The sequence below is a fragment of the Plecotus auritus genome (assembly GCF_963455305.1).
Source record: "Plecotus auritus genome assembly, chromosome: X".
NCBI lineage: Eukaryota > Metazoa > Chordata > Mammalia > Chiroptera > Vespertilionidae > Plecotus > Plecotus auritus.
The window spans coordinates 58536754-58558084 of NC_137784.1; the positions used below are offsets into that span (position 1 = coordinate 58536754).

The 21331-nt window shown below is 41.2% G+C and overlaps 1 protein-coding gene across 8 annotated transcripts in view; it reads right to left on the minus strand.

Moving 5' to 3' along the window:
- LOC308240360 (polyadenylate-binding protein 1-like 2) overlaps positions 1-21113 on the minus strand; it is a 142122-nt gene extending 121009 nt beyond the window's left edge. The window contains exons 1-3 of one of the 8 annotated variants that reach the window (XR_013959794.1): positions 19843-21113; positions 19295-19430; positions 16229-19128 (exon numbers count right to left, since the gene is read on the minus strand). Coding sequence is in view for 1 of the 8 variants with exons in the window: in XM_080653249.1 (XP_080509375.1) it covers positions 19860-20462 (603 nt within the window). In the remaining 7 variants the exon portion in view is untranslated. Of the gene's footprint in view, positions 1-4753; positions 4874-16228 lie in introns of those variants that run through there. The other 7 variants (XR_013959793.1, XR_013959795.1, XR_013959796.1 and 4 more) reach the window with 7 other exon arrangements.
- Between the last annotated feature and the right edge of the window lie 218 nt (positions 21114-21331).

A 21331-nucleotide genomic window follows, 5' to 3' on the forward strand; every position in this document is an offset into this window, starting at 1 on the left:
CCAATCCTTATCTCTCCTTGCCCTCTCTCGCATGCAGGAACTCCATCTCCTGTTCCTTGAGAATCCTGACATCTCCCTGACCCAGTCCCCAGCCCTGAACCTGGCCACTCTCCTTCCCACTGCCTCCACCCAACCTGCGGCAACGCACTCCTGTCCCGAGGTCGTCGAGGCCCTCACTCAACCTTGGGCGAGACTCTCATATTTTCCTCTCTCTAATCCTGACTTAACTAAACTGCATATACCCTACTGCCCACAATCATCGGGTAAGATCGAGATGATCAACGGCCTCTTTAAAAGACCATCTAACTAAACTCTCTCTAGAAATTTGCAGCTCCTGGCCGGACCTCCTGCCCATGGCCCTGACTGGAATCCGGGCTACACCAAGGAGCCCCACCTTCTTAAGCCCTTTTAGAACTCTTATATGGGAGACCCTTCCTTACTGACCCTCCTCTCCTGGCTACTTATCTTCCATACCTGCCCTTACTCAGGCAATTGCTCCAGAAACATGCTGATAGGTTTCTGCCTCATCCAGAATCAGCCCACCAAGACTCCTGAGGACCAGCCCTCCAGCCAGGGGACTCAGTCCTCCTCAAGAACCTTACCCCCAGGTTATATTTCAGCTCCAGGCCCAGAAAAGCAGCAAAACCAGACAAGTGACGCTGTGGCAGCCTCAGGACCAGCTTTTACCTGCCAAGTGACTCAACAGGATCGCTCTTGAGACTTCACCAACCAGTCCCTTGGGGAAATCATGCTGCTGCACCCCTCGTCCAGCACGGAAAACACTCCCTGTTTTTCACTCACTTACCCCATGGCTCCTCCCATCATTAGGCCCACTGATATATATTCGTTTAATTTTGCTCTTTGGTCCCTGTCTCATGTGCTGTTTCACTAGTTTTTTGCAGAACAGAATGCAGGCATTCACCAACCAGAAGGTGGGAGAGATTTCTCTGGCCTTGAATTCAGAACCTAGAGATACCTATGTCACCAGAATGCTTGAGACCCCGGGTAGATGCCCCTGACGACACCCCCTCTCAGCAGGAAGTAGCTACGGAAAATGGACCTTCACCCCTTGACCTTGCCCAGACTCTCAATTTTTTTTAATATCACCAAAAGCCTGGAATGATAGATCCTCCCTTCCCCCAAATGGTGGGCGGAGTATGACGTAACCTGCATCTGCTGCCGGGACATCCCCGAGACATTGAATGACCAATCAGTGCGTGCCAAGTACCCTGGGCCCCACCCCTTCCCATTCCACCCTGGGCCCCATCCCTTCCTGTTCCTCCCCTCAAAAGGCATGTTCACCGCTGCATGTGTTGCTGTTCTTTCTCTCAGCGAGTCAGCCCAGCTGGGTCCTCCTTCTCCTCCTTCTCCTCTAATCCTGGTTTTTCTATCTCACTCATTAGTGCAGAATAAACTTTCTCTTTTAACATGCTTTGGTTTCTGACTCCCGTTTCCTGCACCTCAAACCTTACAAGTAACAACTAAATTTCAATAGGAAGAGTGAACTAAGTGACATTTCAACTAATCCTATTCCCATGCCCCAGTATCCAACTCTGTGGTAGCATTAAATTCTAACAGCCTGCAATCACAGTGAAAAACAGCAGCCTGACAGCCACCAGAAGGAGCAGAAAGGGCATGGGCCTCCTGCAAAGCCTCATTCCGAGAGACTTGCCATTATTTGATCTGTCTGGGAGTTCCCTGAAAGATCACCTCATTTGCATGGCTGTCTGTATTTGGACTGACTCAGACCTTTCCCAGTTTCAAATGCCTTTGGCAAGGAGACTTTTGTAAAAAACATTTTGAGGCTATTGAACACTGCAGCTGCTTCAGGCAGTGGATAACACTCGGGGGCAAACAATAGCTGAACCAAAACCTTAAAATGAATAAATGGGTAATAAGATGTCCTGAGGACTTTGAAAAGCTGTGACATATCCTTACAAGATCAGTAAGCCAGGCACATTCCCATGGCATGCTCTTGAAAGACCCAAGAAAGTCCTAAGCTCTCAACTGTGGCTTATTTGAGGCTCTGTGCAAGCAGAAATGAAAGCTAAGACCAAGTTGACAACTGCCTGGCTGAGTGTTGAAGGCATGCCCACCATAAACACAGAGCCCTGTGGCAATGACTGGGAGATGTTAACAGTTACAGGCACTTAAAGGCATCTCTGCTCAATCATTAATTTAACCACTAAGCTAACCAAGCAGTGACTTCAGTGTCCACACACATCAGAGGATAGTGACTTTACACAAGTAGTTCAGAGAGGTCACTAAACAAATAATTGGCAACAAGAATACCCACAACATACATCTACAACAAAAAACCTGGAAAGGGGAAAGAATCTAAATTGCAGAGTTACCATATTTTATTATTTAAAATATCCAGCTTTCAACCAAAACCTATCAGACATGTGAAGAATCAAGAAAGTATCAGGACATACATAGGATGTCTAGACATTGGACATACTAGACAGAAACTTTAAATCAGCTATTGCAAACATGTTCAAACAGCTAACAGAAACCATGTTTTATGAATCAAAGGGACAATGACTCATGAAATAGAGAATTTCATCAAAGAGATAGAATTTATTTTAAAAATAACAAGTAGAAACTCTGCAGCTGAAAAGTATAATGACCGCAATTTAAAAAATCACGAGAGAGGCTCAAATTGAAAGAGAGAAATTGAAACTGGCATGAGAAAAAATTGTCCAATTTGGAAAGTAAAGCCACTTGAGATTGTACAATCTGAAAGAAAAAAGAATGAAGTGAAATGAACAGAGTCTCAGAGGCCTTACAGAACATGATTAAGCACACCAACTTATGTTTGTTGCTATGCTGTAAACTATGCTTGGTACTTTGCATACATGTCTCTCTTAAACATAATGATAGTCCCTGAAGGGAAGGAGAGGGAAAAGGGGAGAAGAAAGAATATTGGAAAAATATAATGACCTCAAACTCCCCAAATTTCATTAAAACTATTAATCTACTCAAATAAAAAGCTATGCAATTCCATGGAGGATTAATTCAAGGAGATCTGCACCTGGAAACAGCTTAGTCATACTGCTCAAAGTCAAAGATAATGAGAGAATATTGAAAGCAAGGAAATAACAAGCAGCTCATCCCATTCAAAAGGTCCCCAGTAAGCTTAACAACCAAAGTCTCATCAGAAACCATGGGGAACAGAAGGTAGTTGGAAGTCATATTAAAAGTGCTGAAAGCAAAAGACTTTCAAATAAGAATTCTGTATCCAGCAAAACTATTCTTCAAAAATGAAGGTGAAATAAAGCCATCCTATATAATAAAAGCCTAATATGCAAAACAACCGAACTGCAGAACAACCGGTGGAACAACTAGTCGCTATGATGAGCACTAACTACCAGGGGGGAGATGCTCAACGCAGGAGCTGCCCCCAGCCTGCAGGCCCCAGGCCAGCCAAGGTGGGTGCCAGCAGGGGTCCCCTGATTGCCCCACCGGTTGCCCCACAGAAGGAGGCAAGCAGCGGCAGTGGCGGGGGGCAGGGCCGGCAAGTGGGCAGCACCAGGCTTGCCAAGGCGGGTGCCAGCAGGGGCCCCTGATTGCCCTGCTAGTTGCCCCACAGATTAGCCCTGATCGCCAGCCAGGCCTAGGGATCCTACCTGTGCACAAATGTCATGCACCAGGCCTCTAGTTCTCAGATAAAGAGAAAATGAGCAAATTTATCACCAGCAAATCTGCCCTACAAAAAAAAAAAATGTTAAGGGGGAAATCCCAAAAAGACACTAGACTCTAGTGTGGATTTGGGTTACTCTCTAATGACTAGAGTGTAACTCAAATCCACACGAAGAAATAAAGGGCATCACTAAAGGTAATTATGCTGGCATTTATAAAAGACAGCATAAATGTACTGTTGTTTGTAACTGTTTTATGCCTTTATGTAATTTAAAAGACAAGTACATAAAGCAATAATTGTAAACTGTCTGGATGGGTTTAAAAGATATAAAGATGCAATTTTTATGGCAAAAAGAGTACAAACAAGCTGAAGGGTCCAGAGATATATATGATCAATGTTTGTATATAATATTGAAATTAAGTTGCATATTATATTGAAATTAATCAGGTATTAATCTGAATTACATTCTTTTAAGTTAAGATCTTAATTGCAATTTCTGGGACAACCATGAAGGGAATCATTCAAAAATATAGGAAACAATAAGGGAATGAAATGAATGTAATATATGAGACAAAAATCAATTTAGCACAAAACAGCACTTTCAATGGTAAGAGGAACATAAGAACATGATAAAAATAAAACAGCAGGCACAAATCCTACCTTATCAGTAATTATATTAAATGTAAATAGAATGAACATGAAAAGGTAATGCAGGTATTGACAGAAGGCCATGCAGATAGAAAGCAGAATGGTGGTTGTCTGGGGCTGGGCAGAGAGAGGGAGAATGGAGAGATACTGTTTAATGGGTACAGAATTTCATTTTGGGAAAATAAAAAAGTTCTGGATATGAAAATGGTGACAGTTACACAACAAGGTAAATGTACTTAATGACACAGAACTGAACACTTAAAAATTATTAAATGTTAAATTTTATGTTATGCATACTCTACAACAACTTATAAAAGGGAGATAAATAGAAAGGTAATCCCTGCTTATTTGCTGGGAAACTTAATATTGTTAATATGGCAGTACACTGCAAACTGATCTACAGAGTCAATGCAATCTCCAACAAAATCCCAGGTGATTCTTTGCAGAAATAAATAAGCTGAAGGAGAAACCTGATTGGTGGTGTTGCTCTTATATCAATCAGGAACAAAAGAGATGCACAGTCCTTAGTTCATCTCAGCTTGATGCCTGTGTTAGTGGCCAGAGCTGTTTCATGACTGAGGCCTATAAAAAAAGGACATAAAAAAGCTGAGTTCAAAATCCACCAGGAAATTCAAGGGCCCCAGAATAGCCAAAGCAAATTTGAAAAAACAAGATTAAAGTTGGAGGACTCACGCTTCCCAAATTGAAATCTTATTACAAAACTTCAGCAATCCAGAGAGTCTGGGTTTGGCATAAGGATAGTTATATAGATTAATGGAATAGGATTGAAAGTCCATCAATAAACTTTCACATTTACAGTCAAATTATTTTCAAACAAGGTGTTAACATAATTAACTATACAGGGTAAAGGAGAATGTTTTCAAAAATGATGCTGACACTAGTGGATATCCATGTGCAAAAGAATGAAATCAGACCTGATCTTCAATTCACTCCATAGACAAAAATTAATTCAAAATGGGTCACAGACCCAAATATAAGAGCTAAAAATACAGAACTCTTAGAAGAAAGCATAGTGGTAAATATTCACAACATTTAATTAGACAATAGTCTCTTAGATACAACACCAAAAGCTCCAAAACAAAAGAAAAACAGACATATTGAACTTCATCACATTTTAAAACTTTATTTGCTGCAAATAACATCATCAAAAAAGTTGAAAGAAAACCCACAGGATGGGAAAAAGCATTTAAAAATCACATAACATATAAGGGACTTGGAGCCAGATCATATAAATTAGTTTTACAGACCAATAATAAGATAAATATACTCATTGAGAAATGGGAAAAATATGTGAATAGTCATTTCTCCAAAAAAATATATTGAAATGGGTAATAAGCACATGAAAAGTCCTTAGAGAAATGCAAATCAAAACCACAATGAGAGACTACACATCCATCAGGACAGCTAAAATTAAAATGACAGAAAATGATGTGTTGTGGAGCATGTGGAAAAATCTGAACCTTCATGCATTGCTGGTTGGAATGTAAAATGATGCAGATTCTTCAGAAAACAGTCTGCCATTCCCTCAAATATGAAACACAGAGTTACCATATAACCAAGAAGTTCCACTCCTTGGTATACATCCAAGGAAAATGAAAATATATATCTACACAAAAGCTTGCATAGAAATGTCCATAGCACTATTTTTTCATAATACCCCCTAAGGTGGAAAGAGCCCATCAAATGACATTCATCAGCTGATGAGTGAGTAAATAAAATACAATATCCCCAAACAGTGGAATGTTACTTGGCTATTTAATAATGAATTATTGATACATGGTACAGCGTGGATGAACCTAGAAAACACAATTCTAAGTCAAAGAAGTTAGTCACAAAAGACCACATAGAGTGTGATTCCATTTATATGAAATGTCCAGAAGGGGCAAATCTGTAGATTCAGAAAGCACTTTAACAGTTGCTTAGGGCTCAGGTGAGGTGGTTTTGGGAAAATGGGATTTAACAGATAATGAACATAAAGTATTTAAGTCATGAAAATATTCTAAAGTTTATTATAGTGATGGCTGCAGAGTCAGCATTTACAGAAACAATGTCAAAAGAATGGTGGAGTGTATTACAATTCCCCACTGTCAATTTTTCTTCCATTTCCATGAAAGTTAGGGGGATTTTTCGGCAAGGAAGATGGCAACCAGCAGGAGGGTAGGGAGGGAGAGAGTGTGAGAGAGTTAGGGAGTGATAGAGGAGTGTGTGGACATGTGTGGTGTGTGTGTGTATGAGCTAGGGACAGTTAGATTTTGCAGGTCTCCCAAGGGGCTGTCAAACCAGGCAGTGTTAGAAGATGGAGCCATGCTCCTAACGTGGACACTCTGGAGCGGCCATCGCGGGCACAGAGACTATGCCATCTTAAGAAACACAGCTGCTTGAAACTAGGATCCTGGCCTCAGCACCACCCAGTCTGGTCTCAGACACAAACCAGGACCCTGCAGCCACTGGGGACAGAGACCTGTGACCACAGCGGCAGACCCACAGACACCAAAAATCCAGAAATCCTGGCTGCAGATTTCTGTGAGTCACACAGCCTATCCCCCTCCCCGCAGGCTTGCAGGCAGTGCCATAGAAACTGATAGATCCGCCCCTTGCAGGGGCCGCAATGCCACCACAGGAATTTGAACCTGGGAGCGTGCAGACACTTGGAACCTGTTCCCCGCAATGCAATCAGGTGACCAAACCCCAAGCCCATGCAGGGCGGCAGTGCCACCTGACTTCGATTCTGGGCAAGCACACACAGAAGTCTGTTTTCTGCAGCGCAGGAGCGGACCTCCTGCCGACACAGTGCTACTGTGCAACCCGGTCCCCCAAGCTGACCGGGACCCCGATTCTCCATGCGAGAGGCAGCACTAAGCACCAGTGACTTGACTTTGTTTCTTATTGTGTGCGCCTGGGATCCCTGACTCCCAGTGCATTCACACTAAGAGCCAGTGACTCCAATTCTTGGTGCATGTGCACATAGGGACACTGATTCTCAGCGTGAGACCGCACAAAGCAACAGAGACTTGGATACTGGATTATTGGTGTAGGCACAGAGGAACTCTGACTCCTGGCATGCACTAGGGGACTCTAAGGTTTGGCACACGCCAGCTGGGTCTCTGTTTCAGCACGGTGCAGGCAGGGTCCCTGATTCTAGGTGCGCAGATGAGGCCACACTGAGTGCTGGAAATGCTGACTCTGGGCGAGCCTGGTTCCCACCAACCCATGGCAGCCACACATCTTAGTGTCAGAGCTCTTCAGTGACACTTGGGTGGTGCAAAGCTCCCACGGCACATAGCCCAGGCCCACACAACTCAATGTTTGAACCTTCTGGTGATAGTCAGAATTGGGAGACAACACAATCCCCAGAGGAAAGAAAATGAGGAGTTGCCCAGAAAAGAAATTAGTGAAATTGAATCATGCAATGTGACAGAAAAAGAATTCAGAGTAATGGTTGTACAATTCATTCATGGAATGGATGAGAAAATCAACAACCTATGCAAAAATCAGGAAGAAATGAAAAGCGATACAGCTACAATTAAAACACCATGGAAGGTTTCAACAGTAGACGAGAAGAAGCAGATGACCGAATTACTGAGTTAGAAGATAAGGTAGAGAAACAAGCTCAATATGAACAGCAACTGGAGAAAAAAATTAAAAAGTAGGAAGAGAGTAGAGCCTAAGGGAGCTTTGGGACAATATGAAATGAAGTAACATACGTATAATAGGGCTGCCAGAAGAACAAGAAGAGCAGCAAGGATTGGAAAATCTATTTGAAGAAATAATGACAGAAAACTTCCCAGATGTGGGGAAGAAAAAAGTTACACAAGTACAGAGAGTCCCAAGCAAGATGAATCCCAATAGACCCACACCAAGACACGTCATAATCACAATGGCAAATGTTCATGATAAAAAGAGATTCATAAAGGCTGCAAGAGAGAGGCAGAGAGTTACCTACAAAGGATCCCCCATCAGATTATCAAATGATTTCTCAACAGAAACACAGCAAGCTAGAAGGGAATGGAAGGATGTATACAAAGTGAGGCAAAGCAAAGGACTGAATCCAAGAATACTCTATCCAGCAAGACTATCAATAAAAATTGAAGGGGAAATCAGGAGCTTTGCAGACAAAAAATGACATAGGGAGTTTATCACTACAAAGCCAGCAATGCAAGAAATGCTAAAGGGAATGCTGTAAAAAGAAAAAAGAAAAAGGTAAGGAAGAGAACAGGCACAAAAATAGAAATTTCTACAAACAAGTACCTTTCAATAATAATTTTAAATGTAAACGGATTAAATGCTCCAATCAAAAGACATCGAGTGGCTGAATGGATAAAAAAATGACCCATATTTATGCTGTTTACAACAGACCCACCTCAGAACAAGGGACTCACCCAGACTGAAAGAGAAGGGATGGAAAAAATACCTTTCAGGCAAATGGAAATGAATAAAAGGTGGGGTAGCAATACTTATATCTGACAAAATAGACCTAAAAGTGAAGACCATAAGAAGAGATAAGGAAGGCCACTTCATAATACTAAATGTATCGATACAACAAGAGGATATAAGCCTGGTAAACATATTTGCACCCAATGCAGGAGCACCCAAATACATTAAAAAAAAAAAAAAACTACTGGAAGATGTCAAGGGAGAGGTCGATAACAATACAATCATAGTAGGGGACTTTAATACACCACTGACATCACTGTATAAATCTTATAGACAAAAAAATCAGCAAAGAAACATCAATCCTAAATGACTCACTAGATCAGAAGGACTTAATTGACATCTTCAGAACATTTCACCCCAAAGCCACAGAATATACATTCTTCTCAAGTGCACATGGGAAATTTTCAAAAATAGACCACATATTGGGTCACAAGTGAAGTCTCTCCAAATTCAAGAAGATTGAAATCATACCAAGCATCTTCTCAGAACACAATGGCATAATATTAGAAATAAACTACAATAAAAACAATTAAAAAAACTCAAACACTTGGAAGCTGAATAGCATGCTATTAAATAATGATTGGGTTACCAATAAGAGTAAATAAGAAATTAAAACCATCCTGGAAACTAATGACAATAAAAACAAAACAATCCAAAATCTATGGGACACAATGAAAGCAGTCCTGAGAAGGAAGTTTATAGCTCTACAGGCCTACCTCAAAAAAGAAGAAAAAATGGTAGTAAATTGTCTAACTCTACAACTCAAAGAATTAGAAAGAGAGCAACAAGAAAAGCCCAGAGTGAACAGAAGGAAGGAGATAATAAAGATCAGAGCAGAAATAAATGACATAGAGACAAAAGAAAAAAAAAGAAGAATACAAAAGATCAACAAAACCAAGAGCTGGTTCTTTGAAAGGATAAACAAGATTGATGAACCTCTAGCCAAGCTCACCAAGAAGCAAAGAGAGAGGACCCAAATAAACAAAATCAGAAATGAAAGAGAAGAAATAACAACAGACCCCACGGAAATACACAGGATTGTTAAAAAATATGATGAACAACTCTACTCCAACAAACTAGAAAACCTGGAGGAAATGGACATATTTCTAGAAAAATACAACCTTCCAAAACTCAATCAGGAAGATTCTAAAAATCTCAATAGGCCAATAACTATGGAAGAAATTGTAGCAGTCATCAAAAAGCTCCCAGCAAACAAAATCCCGGGGCCAGACAGCTTCACAGGGGAGATATACCAAACATTTAAGGAAGAACTTAAACCTATCCTCCTCAGACTATTCCAAAAAATTCAAGCTCATTCTATGAAGCCAGCTTTACCCTAATACCAAAACCAAATAAAGAAAACACAATGAAAGATAATTATAGGCCAATATCCCCCATGAACATAGATGCCAAAATCCTCAACAAAATTCTAGCAAATCAGATCCAGCAATAGATCAGAAAGATCATACACCATAACCAAGCAGGATTTGTCCCAGGAATACAAGGATGGTACAATATCTGCAAATCAATAAACTTGATACATCACATAAACAAATTGAGAGATAAAAATCACATAGTCATATCAATTGACACAGAAAACACTCCCTGTTTTTCACTCACTTACCCCATGGCTCCTCCTATCATTAGGCCCACTGATATATATTCCTTTCATTTTGCTCTTTGGCCCCTGTCTCATGCACTGTTTCACTATTTTTTTGTAGAACAGAATGCAGGCATTCACCAACCAGAAGGTGGGAGAGATTTCTCTGGTCTTGAATTCAGAACCTAGCACCAGAATCCTTGAGACCCCGGGTAGATGCCCCTAACGATGCCCCCTCTCAGCAGGAAGTAGCTACGGAAAATGGACCTTCACCCCCTGACCTTGCCTGGACTCTCAATTTTTTTAATATCACCAAAAACCTGGAATGATAGATCCTCCCTCCCCACAACTGGTGGGCAGAGTTATAACGTAACCAGCGTCTGCACTGGGATATCCCCGAGACATTCAACCACCAATCAGCATGTACCGAGTGCCCTGGGTCCCAACCCTTCCTGTTCCTCCCCTCAAAAGGCGTCTTCACCGCTCCATGTGTTGCTGTTCTCCCAGTCTGTGAGTCAGCCCTGTTCAGTCCCTTCTTCTTCTCCTCCCCCTCCTCTAATTCTGGTTTCTCTATCTCCTCTGTAATGAATCTGGCTCATTAGTGTGGAATGAACATCCTTTTTAATATGTCTTGTTCTCCAACTCCCGTTTCCTGCCCCTTGAACCTTACAGTGGCCGGTTGCTTTTAAAAATTAGGCACCTCACAGTTTTTAAGACAAACATGTTAACCTAAAATCTTCAGAAGGCAGGGTCAGGGGTCTTTTAAGAGCATTGTATAGGCCTAAGACATAAAAAAGCAGCTACCTTTTTAGGATGTGGCCTGAAAGAAACCTGTTATTTTCAGTTATTACTGTCTTCAAAGTAAAATAATATTTTTTCATCCTTTTTATGTGAAGGTTTTTTCTCATACTTTCATTACAATATTTGAAATAGGTGTTGTCATTATTTTAAAGCAATAGTTTTTTTCCTCTCAATATCAGAGACCTCAGTTTTAACACTCACCCCAAAAATGTTTATTTGAAGTAACTTATGCTTCTGGACTCCAGGTGGCCTAATAAGCTCAGTGATTAGACAGGTGCTTTTATAGCCAAGGTCCAAGGCTCTTTCCCCTGATTAGCCCTAGATGGGGAGGCGGGGGGGTGGGGGCAGCCAGAGGCTCTCCTGTCCAGCATAGAGAAAGGGGGGAGGGGCAGGAAAACCATTAGAGGAAAAGGAGTGGGATTGGAAACTCCCTCCCAACCACCCTTATGAGAGTTCAAATGCTGTGAGCAGTGCAGCTGCGGGTGGGTGGGCGGGGCAGCAGACTACCACACAACAATTTCGAGCTCTGGGCCTCTAATTCAAAAATAAAAAGGCCTAACATATTTTATAAACCTTTAATAAACACTCTATGAATGTTTATTAATTTTACTGTTACAGAATTTTACAGTGTAGGTAATATTGTTATCATTATTTTGGAGATGAAGAAACAGAAGAGTGAAGAAATAAATAATCTTGCTAAGCAACACAGCTGATATGTGGAAGAGTCTGGGATTCAAGAACATGTATTCCAGCTTCAACATCTATGCATCTGAACACTACTGCCTCTCTGAAAAACTATCAGCAGCTAATCCTTAAAAAAAAAAAACCTTTAAGTAGTCAGATAGGATTATCAGAATGGTAATACCAGAATTCATCAGTTCACATCCTTTCAACTTACAAAATACTGACTCTATTTAAGTTAAAAATTTTACATATGTTGAACCATACATGTGCTCCTGGAATGAATCCCACTTGAATGTGATGTCTTGTTTTTTGTGTTTTTTTAATGTATTGTATTTGATTTGCTAGTGTTTTGTTTATCATTTCTGCATCTGTATTCATCAGAGATATTGGTCTATAAGTTTTCTTTTTTTGTATGTTATTCTTGCTATGTTTTGGTGTCAGGTTATGTTGGCCTTATATGTTAAGAAGTATTTCCTCTTCTTCAATTTTTTTGGAAGAGCTTGAGAAGAATTGGTATTAAATCCTGTACTTTCAATTTTTGGGAGGTTTTGATGGTTGTTTCAATTTCCTCACTGCTGATTTTCCAATTCTTTATGATTCAGTTTAGGAAGGTTATATATTTGTAGGAACTTACCCATTTCTTCTAGGCCAGTGGTCGGCAAATTCATTAGTCAACAGAGCCAAATATCAACAGTACAACGATTGAAATTTCTTTTGAGAGCCAAATTTTTTAAACTTAAACATCTTCTAATGCCATTTCTTCAAAATAGACTCTCCCAGGAGTGGTATTTTGTGGAAGAGCCACACTCAAGGGGTCAAAGAGCTGCATGTGGCTCTGGAGCCGCAGTTTGCCGACCATGGTTCTAGGCTATTGAATTTAGTGACATATAATCTTTCATAGCATTCTTGTATGATCCTTTGTATTTCTGTGGTGTCTGTGGTAACTTCTCTTTCACTTCATTCTCTTTTTGCCTTAGTGAGTCTAGCCAAGGGTTTGTAAATTTTTCAATGAACCACCTCTTAGTTTTATTAATTTTTTGTACAGTCTTTTTGTTCTGTATTTCATTTATTTCTTCTTTATTTTTATTATTTCTTTTCTTCTGCAGACTTTGGGCTGCTTTTCTTTCTTTTTTTTTAGTACTTTAAGATGTAATGTTAGGTTGTTTACTTTAGATTTTTCTTCTTTCTTGAGACAGGCCTGTGATAATACAAACTTCCCACTCATTATTGCTTTTACAGAATCCCAAAAGTTTTGATATGTTGTATTCTAATTCTCATTTGTCTCTACATATTTTTGATCTCACCTTTTATTACTTCTTTGACCCAGTCATTTTTTTTAGTAACACGTTGTTTAATCTCCACATATTTGTGGGGTTTTTATTTCCTTTTTGTAGTTGAGTTTTAATTTCAAAACATTGTATTCAGAGAAAATGCTTGATATGATTTCAATCTTAAGTTTGTTGAGGCTGGTTTTGTGGTTCTTCATATGCAAATTGATCAATGTAATACCTCACATTAACAAAATAAAGGATAAAAGCCATATGATCATATCAATAGATGCAGAAAAAGCATTTGATAATATACAACATCCATTTATGATTAAAACACTCAAATTGATATACCATAAAGATACATGCACCCTTATGTTCACTACAACATTACTCATGGTGGCCAGGGCATGGAAACAACTGATGTGTCCTTTGATAGATGATCCAGTAAAGAAGATGTGGTACATGTATATAGTGGGATACTACTCAAACATAAGAAAATATGAACTGCTGCATTGTGACAACATAGATGGATCTTGGGGATGTCATGCTAAGCAAAATAAGTCAGTCAGAAAATGTTGAGAACCATGTAATTTCACTCATATGTGGGATATAAAACTGAAAGGAACAAATGAGCAAACAAGAAAACCAAACAAAATCTCATAGACACAGACAACAGTGTGGTGGTTAGCAGAGGGAATGGGTGTGGGGGTAGTAAAGGGTAAAAGGCACTAAATATATGGTGAAGGAAGATTATTTGATTTTTGGTATTTGACACACAATACAATATGCAGGTCATGTATCATAGACATTTATACTTGAATCCTATATAATCTTATTAACCAATGTCACCCCAATAAGTTAATTTTTAAAAAACTTAAACATCTATATATATAAAAGGCTAATATGCAAAGTGTCCCCTCTGGAGTTCTACTGGGAGACTGGGAGTTCGATTGCTCACTATGACATGCGCTGACCACCAGTGGGTGGTGCAGAATGAAGGAAGGCCCCAGCCAGTAGCCTGAAGGCCCCAATCGGCCCTGATTGCCGGCCAGGCCTAGGGACCCTACCCGTACACTGGGCCACTAGTATGATTATAAATGAAAAGTTCTGGGTAAAATAAAATAAAAGAACCAATTGTAAATTCTGCAGTTGAAAGGTACAATGAGTATAATGAAAAAATTACTGAAGGAGTTAAAAGGAAAATTTGATTTGTCTGAAGAAAGTCTCAGCAAACTTAAGCTAATGGGAATACTAGAAGAGTGGAGAAGAAATGGGCAGTAAAAATATTTGAAGAAAGATGGCTGAAAATTTTGAAAACTATTCAATGAAATTTATTAATCTACATACACATCTAAGCTGAATGAAATTTAAGCACAATTAGCACTAAGAAATCCACAACCAGACCCATTATAGTAAAAATGTTTAAAGACAAAGAAAAAAACAGCTGAGTATGAAAAAGAGAACTGAGTCAAATGAGCAGGTAACTGATCATCAGAGACTATGGAGGCCACAAGGCATCAGATGAAATAGACAAAATGTGTAGGAAAAATCTGCCAACTAGGAATCTTGTATCAGGCAGACTATCTTCCAAAAATGAAGGTGAGATAGATTCCCAAATAAATAAAAAATAAGAGAATCCATTGGTTGCAGACCCACTTTACAAGAAATGCTAAAGAAATGTCATTTTACACAGAAGTTTGAATCTACACAAAAGAAAAAAATAAACAATACAGCAAAATTTACTCAAAATAATTCTAGAATTACAAAAGACCATATCTGACTCTTTCCTTAATTGTTTTAAAAGGCAATTTTATAAAACAAGAGATATAAAATGTATCGTTTGGACTCATAGACATACAGTATATTTCACAAAAGCAGCATAAAGAAAATGGTGAGAACAAGAATAAATTTGAGTAAGAATATGACAGTAGATCCACAGGAAGCAAGTAAAAGAACAAAATATCCTATATAATAAAAGGATAATATGCAAATAGGCCAAACGGTGGAACAACCGAACAACGGGTCACTATGACATGCGCTGACCACCAGGGAGTGTGTGCAGAACATGGCAAGTGTTGGCTGCGGCGGGATGGTGGAGCTGGTGAGCGAGGGTACCAGACCAAGGCAGGGTGCTGGTCACTGTCATCAGGACGAGCCTCTGGTGGTTACTGAAAATTCTTTGCTCTCATGCGCTTCAATCCCACCTAGCGCTCGCTCCTGCTGCCAGTGCTGGCCCCACTCATATCTACTGCCAGCACCAGAGCCACTGCTTGCACCTGCTGCCAGTGCCCAAAGCCAGCCCCCATCACTTGGCGCCATCAGTGGGTGCGAGCAGCGGCTGCCAGCCCTGATTGCCCCTCAGGGCTTTCCACAACCCCTGCTCCTGGAGAGGAATCTGGGCCAGCAGCCACTGTTTGCACCCACTGCAGGCGCCGGCCCTAATTGCTCCACACTGTCAGCGGGTGTGAGCCGGGCCAGTGCTGTCAGTGCATGGGAAAGGCGGCGATGGGAGTGGGGCTGCCAACAGACAGGGGACCGGGGGGGTTTGGGGGGTGCCACAGTGGGAGGGGCCAGGTGGAGGCGCGGAGGATGGGCAAAACCCACCCCTGTGCCCATCACAGCCTCGCCGCCCACAGTGCCTTTCAAGGTGCATGGATTCATGCACTGGACCCCTAGTTGTAAATAAGACCATATAACAAACACTATAAATATATTCTTCCTCTAATTTTGTCTCTCAGCTTCCTTAAAATTTATAGTTTCATAAAGAAAAAAATATAACAGCTTTTTAGCAATGTTTTTAATATTCATATATGTAGCATAAATACAATAGAAGAAAAATGGGGAAAGGGAATAAAACTATATAGGAATCACAAAATAAATAAAAATAAATTATGGGAAAAATAAATATGAAAACATAACCAAGGTTTATTTATTACCAAACGATTTTGAAACAATGTGAAGCTGTAAAAGATGATTTGATATCTTATATATAAAATATATGAATTATATATATAATAATGTGTACATTATACAGTGCAATTATTATATATGTATACATAAAAAAGTTTGTATTATCAATGTTACTTTTATTTTCTTTATTTTGCCTATAAATACTGTGTCATTTTAAGATGAATTTATATTTTTTGAATAACAAGCACAACAAAAATTTTTTAATTAAAAAAGAGAAAAAATCAAGTATGTTTTTTATAGTATTATATAGAAAAATAAGGTTATGATACCAAGGGAGGAATGTGTGCAAGACTAAGGGCATTCTTTCAAAGTATTAGTGGAAGTGTAAATTGGTATATCCAGGCCACTTGATGTTACAGTTAAATTTTTAAAAAAGACCTCTACTTTTCAATTACACATTTATGTATTTACCTAAGTACAATAATTCTGCAGTACAATTATTCACCACAGATTGGCTTTAATGAAGAAAATTTATAAACTACTTTGAAGTCCAAGGTACGGAAACACATTTAAGCAAATACGGATGCACCTATACAATGATAGTGAGTAGAGAGAGAATATTGATAAGCCAATGGTGTTTGAGGTGTACACAATATATTGAAAATAAAAATTTGACAGAATACATTAAATGTAATACTATATTTATTTTAAATTTTGTAGACAAATAGGCAAAGCCTAATCTCTTCAAAGTGGTTGTTGTGTATATTTAATACATATATAATCTTTTTCAAATAATGCACTTATAAAATGAAATAATAAAGGAAAAATCCACAAGTTTAACTGATTTCTCATAACTTAAAAAGTATTAACTTAAGAAGATAACCAGGGAAATATACTCTCTTACACTGTTCATGGGGATAACCTTTACAGGAAAAGCATTCAGCAACAAACTGGCAAGGTATATTTGGTAACTAAATGTACCACATGTTAGCAAGCATTCAGCTACAAATATGTTCCCAGAAGAGTTAATTTTACCAAGGAAAAAAACAGAATAATTTAAACATACATCAATGGATTGAGTTTTAGAAATTATCACTCATCCATAATATGGAACATAAAATAAAAACAAATTAGAGGAGAATATTTAATAATTTGAAAATATAAGACCAATTATACGGGTACTCACTGCAATGCAATATGGCTCCAGCAGCAGAGACGTCTGGGAAATGTTGGACCCTTAACTCTCTGTAGCCTCAGGCTTGGTTGACTACCCAGAACAGTGGAATGCTGCACAAAGATAAACATCATGCACCCAGAAAGGATGTTAATAACTGTATAGAGTGTGGTAATTGTCTGATGTTGTCTGTTGAGTTAGGAACACATTGCTCTTTCTGGCGGTCTAAGTGACTATACACCCCAATACAAAAGAGACCCTGTCCTGGGAGGGGTGTGGATTCTTCCCAGCTGGCCACTACTGGCAGCAGCTGTTTGCCCATATATGTAGTTTCTCCAATTAAAGCTTTTATGCATTTGAATAAGGCTACATGTCAGTTCTTCAGAATTGATCCTGAATTTAGACTTGTGGAGCTTTCCCCCAGTATCAATTATAGTGAAAATATCCAACAATAAAATCATACATATTATATTTTGAAGGTATTATTTATTTATGTACCTATTTCATATATTTTAAATTTTTTTGTTAAGTGGTAGAATTTGGAGTGATTTTGACTTTTTTCTTACCAATTAAAATGTTTTTATTTTGTTATTTTATTATTCATATAAAAATAAATTTGAGAATAAATAAAAATAAATAAGTACAGTTCACCTTATAAAATTTGAGATAGTGCAAAAACAATTGCAATGGTAAGTCCAGAAAATTGTCTGGGTGTTCAGGACCTGTCACAATATTTGAGAACCTAATGAGGGTAAATTAATACCATGTTAATGAACAGTCATTTAACAACAAACAAAAAAACTCACCAGAATTTAATCCTGACATATTCTTTGAGCCTTCAATTCCTCTTTTAACAATGTTTGCTCAACAAATAATCTTGAATGTAAGCAAGGTATGTGCACTATGATATTATTAGCAGTCTGGGTTAGGATAACAAAAAAAAAAAACCACACAAATAGAAACAACCTAGATGTTCTACAATGAGGAAGCAGTGAAAAAAAACCCTCATATCTATAAGTATAGATATACATGCATACATACATACATGTATCTATTCCTTTACCTAACACATTTAATGGAACACTAAACAGCCATGAAAACTATTTTAGAGGAATATTTAATGACATGAAAATAAGTTCAAGAATATCTAACTATAAATCCGTATCTATTTATATTATATATTTATGTATGAAAAAGCAGATATTGAAACAGTATATACATTAAAATTCAAGTAAATGAAAAATACTGCACAGGTACAGATGAAAATGATTCAGGAAGGCATGGATGTTCATGAGGATTCATTACTGGTGACATTAGTTTGCTTTTGCTAACTGGTCCGCTTTCTGATTTTTTTCCGCAATGAAGCTGAATTATTTTTTTGACAATGGGGAAAATGGCAGGAAGTAGGCACAGGGGAAGGAAGTGATAAACAGTATTTAAATCCAGCAAAACAACCAAGGACAGCAAAACGCCATTTGCAGCGCATAAAGCTGGCCAACACACACACACACACACACACACACACACACACACACACAGACGCACCCACGCACACGCACACACACGAGCACGCACATGCGCACACACATACATCAATTACAGTGACCAGGAAATGGACATACTCTGCTTTACTAGCTGCACTGACTGGCATGAATGCAAATCGGTACAATATTTATGAACGGGCCATTTGGCAACACACCAGAAATGTCTTTAAAATGTCCATATGTGGATCCTTTGAGTCCACAGTTAAGATGACCATAGGGTATGCCAGCGGAGATTTGGCTTGACAAGGAAGGAGTCACTCATCAGAGAACTCAGTGTTGGGTTTAAATACAGGGAAAGAACTAGGCACCACCTGAATGTCCAACAATGAGGGAACGATTACAGAACTGTTAAGGTGCATGGATACACTCTGCAGGCACTGAAGATGAGTTTCAGAAGCCTGTTGAATAACATGGAAAGATGTTCAGTTGGTTGAGTTTTGTTTGGTTTTAGTTTCTGAAAAAAGCAGGTTAAGAAACACCACATACATGGACCATTGTATAACAGTATGTTAAAAGGGAAGGTGAGGTGGGGGTGAGAACGGGAGGGAGAGAGAGAAAGAGAACCTGGAAAGGCAGCACACCAAAAAGGTAAAAGTAGTTGTCTCTGGGTAGCAGGATCGTGGGGAGCCATTACTCTCTTGGTTTTCCCTCATCTGATTTCCTTCTCCTTTCTGAGGTTTCTACCATGAAATTGTATCACCTGTACAGTAAACAAAGAGAGAAAGTGCTTTTAAAACCAAATCACGAGAAGAGGCAGCCTCTAATTTATCAAGTGGCACAGATAGCAAGATTATTCACAATGCCCTTGGTTGGGGGGGGAGAATGAAGGAGAGGGTGAAAGGGGAGGGGAGAGAGAGAGAGAGAGAGAGAGAGAGAGAGAGAGAGAGAGAGAGAGAGAGAGAGAAGGAAGGGAGAGAGAGAGAAGAAGGAAGGGAGAGAGAGAGGAGGAGGAGAGGGGGAGAGAGAGAGAAGGAGGAAGGGAGAGAGAGAGAGAGAGAGAGAGAGAGAGGCACGGAGCTGCACTCTCAATACAATACACTGCTGGTGGGTTAGGGGGGCAGAGAGGGGGCTGTAAACCGGGTGGGAGCCAAAGTTTGGCTCTGCTGGCTGACTCGCTCCTGGGATGTCTTCATCGGAAGGTGGCCTCCTCGTCGGTGTCTTCCTCGAAATCCTTGACGTTAGCACTGGTGGACTGCCTGGCCCAAGCTCCTCTTTCAGCTTCTCGTTCCTTATGCGACTTGAATCTCCCAACGAAAATTTTGCGGTAGTTCAGGAACATGCCGTTCATCGTATCAATGGCCCGCTCAGCGGATTCCTGCTTCTGGAAGTGCACGAAACCATAGCCCTTGGGCCCCTTTTCGTCGCAGGCCACTTTGCAAGAGAGGATGTTGCCAAACGCCGAGAAGATGTTGTACAGCGCCTTGTTGTCGATGGTCTTGCCCAGATTCTTGATGAAGACGTTGCCCACCCCGCTCTTGCGCAGCGAAGGGTCCCGCTGAGACCACATGATGCGCACTGGCCTGCCTTTGATGACATCAAAGTTCAAGGTCTCCAGGGCCCGCTTGGCGTCCACCGGTTGCTGGTAGTTGACATATGCGTAGCCCAAGGAGCGGCGGGTGATCTTGTCTCTGCAAATGCGGATTGAGAGGATAGGCCCTGCCGGGCTGAACTTCTCGTACAACATTGCCTCTGTCACCTCAGGGTGCAGGTCTCCCACGTACAGTGAGGCCATTGGAAAGTCCGGGTTCTCCTCGGAACTCCCGCCCCTCTCTGCGTTTGCGGTGGCAGCCGCCGCTGCCTCAGCCACCTCCGCCTCTGCATGCTCATCCGCATCCTCTTCCTCCAAGGGGGGCGCCACAGCCTCTGCTGCTGCAGTGGCTTCGGCAGCGCTGGCCTCTGCCACCACCGCGGCTGCTGCCGCCAGAGCGGCCTCCACCTCCTCCCCGGCCAGGGCGGCTGCCGCCTCCCCCAGGATGGCCTCCGCCACTGCCTCCTCCACTGAGGCGTGGGCCTCCACCTCAGTCTCCACCTCTGCTTCCGCCTCCGCCACGGAGGCCTCCGCCACCGCCTCTGCCACGGTCGCTGCCGCAGCCTCCGCCGCTGCAGCCGCTGCAGCCGCTGCAGCCGCTGCCGCCACCGCTGCCGCCACTGCCGCAGCTGTCGCCACGGTCGCCGGTGCTGCCGGGCCGCTACCGCGACCTCCCTTCCCGCAAGCTGGGGGTCGGAGAGGCGGGAGAGGGCAGGAGGGCAGATGGGCACAGGAACCCGGGCCGGGGGTGCGAGCGAGAGCTGCGGCGGGGGACTCGGGGAGGGGGTGGGGGCAGCAGATCTGGCGATACCAAGGCGTCTGGGATGACGAGCCCTGCCAGGAGCGCGCCTCTGCGAGTCACCGCAGCTTACAGCTTCCTGCTGCCCACCTCTCAGTTGTGGATTAGCGTGCGGGGCGTGCGCGGGCGGGCTGGCGGGCAGGCGAGCAGCGTGTGGTGAGGGGCAGGAGGTGTTGGCGTCTGTGTTCCGGGCAGCTGGGAAGGCTTCTGTCTCTTTGGTTCCCCCTGCGGGGGCTGCGGGGGCTGCGGGGGGCTGCGGGGCTGCGGGTGGTGG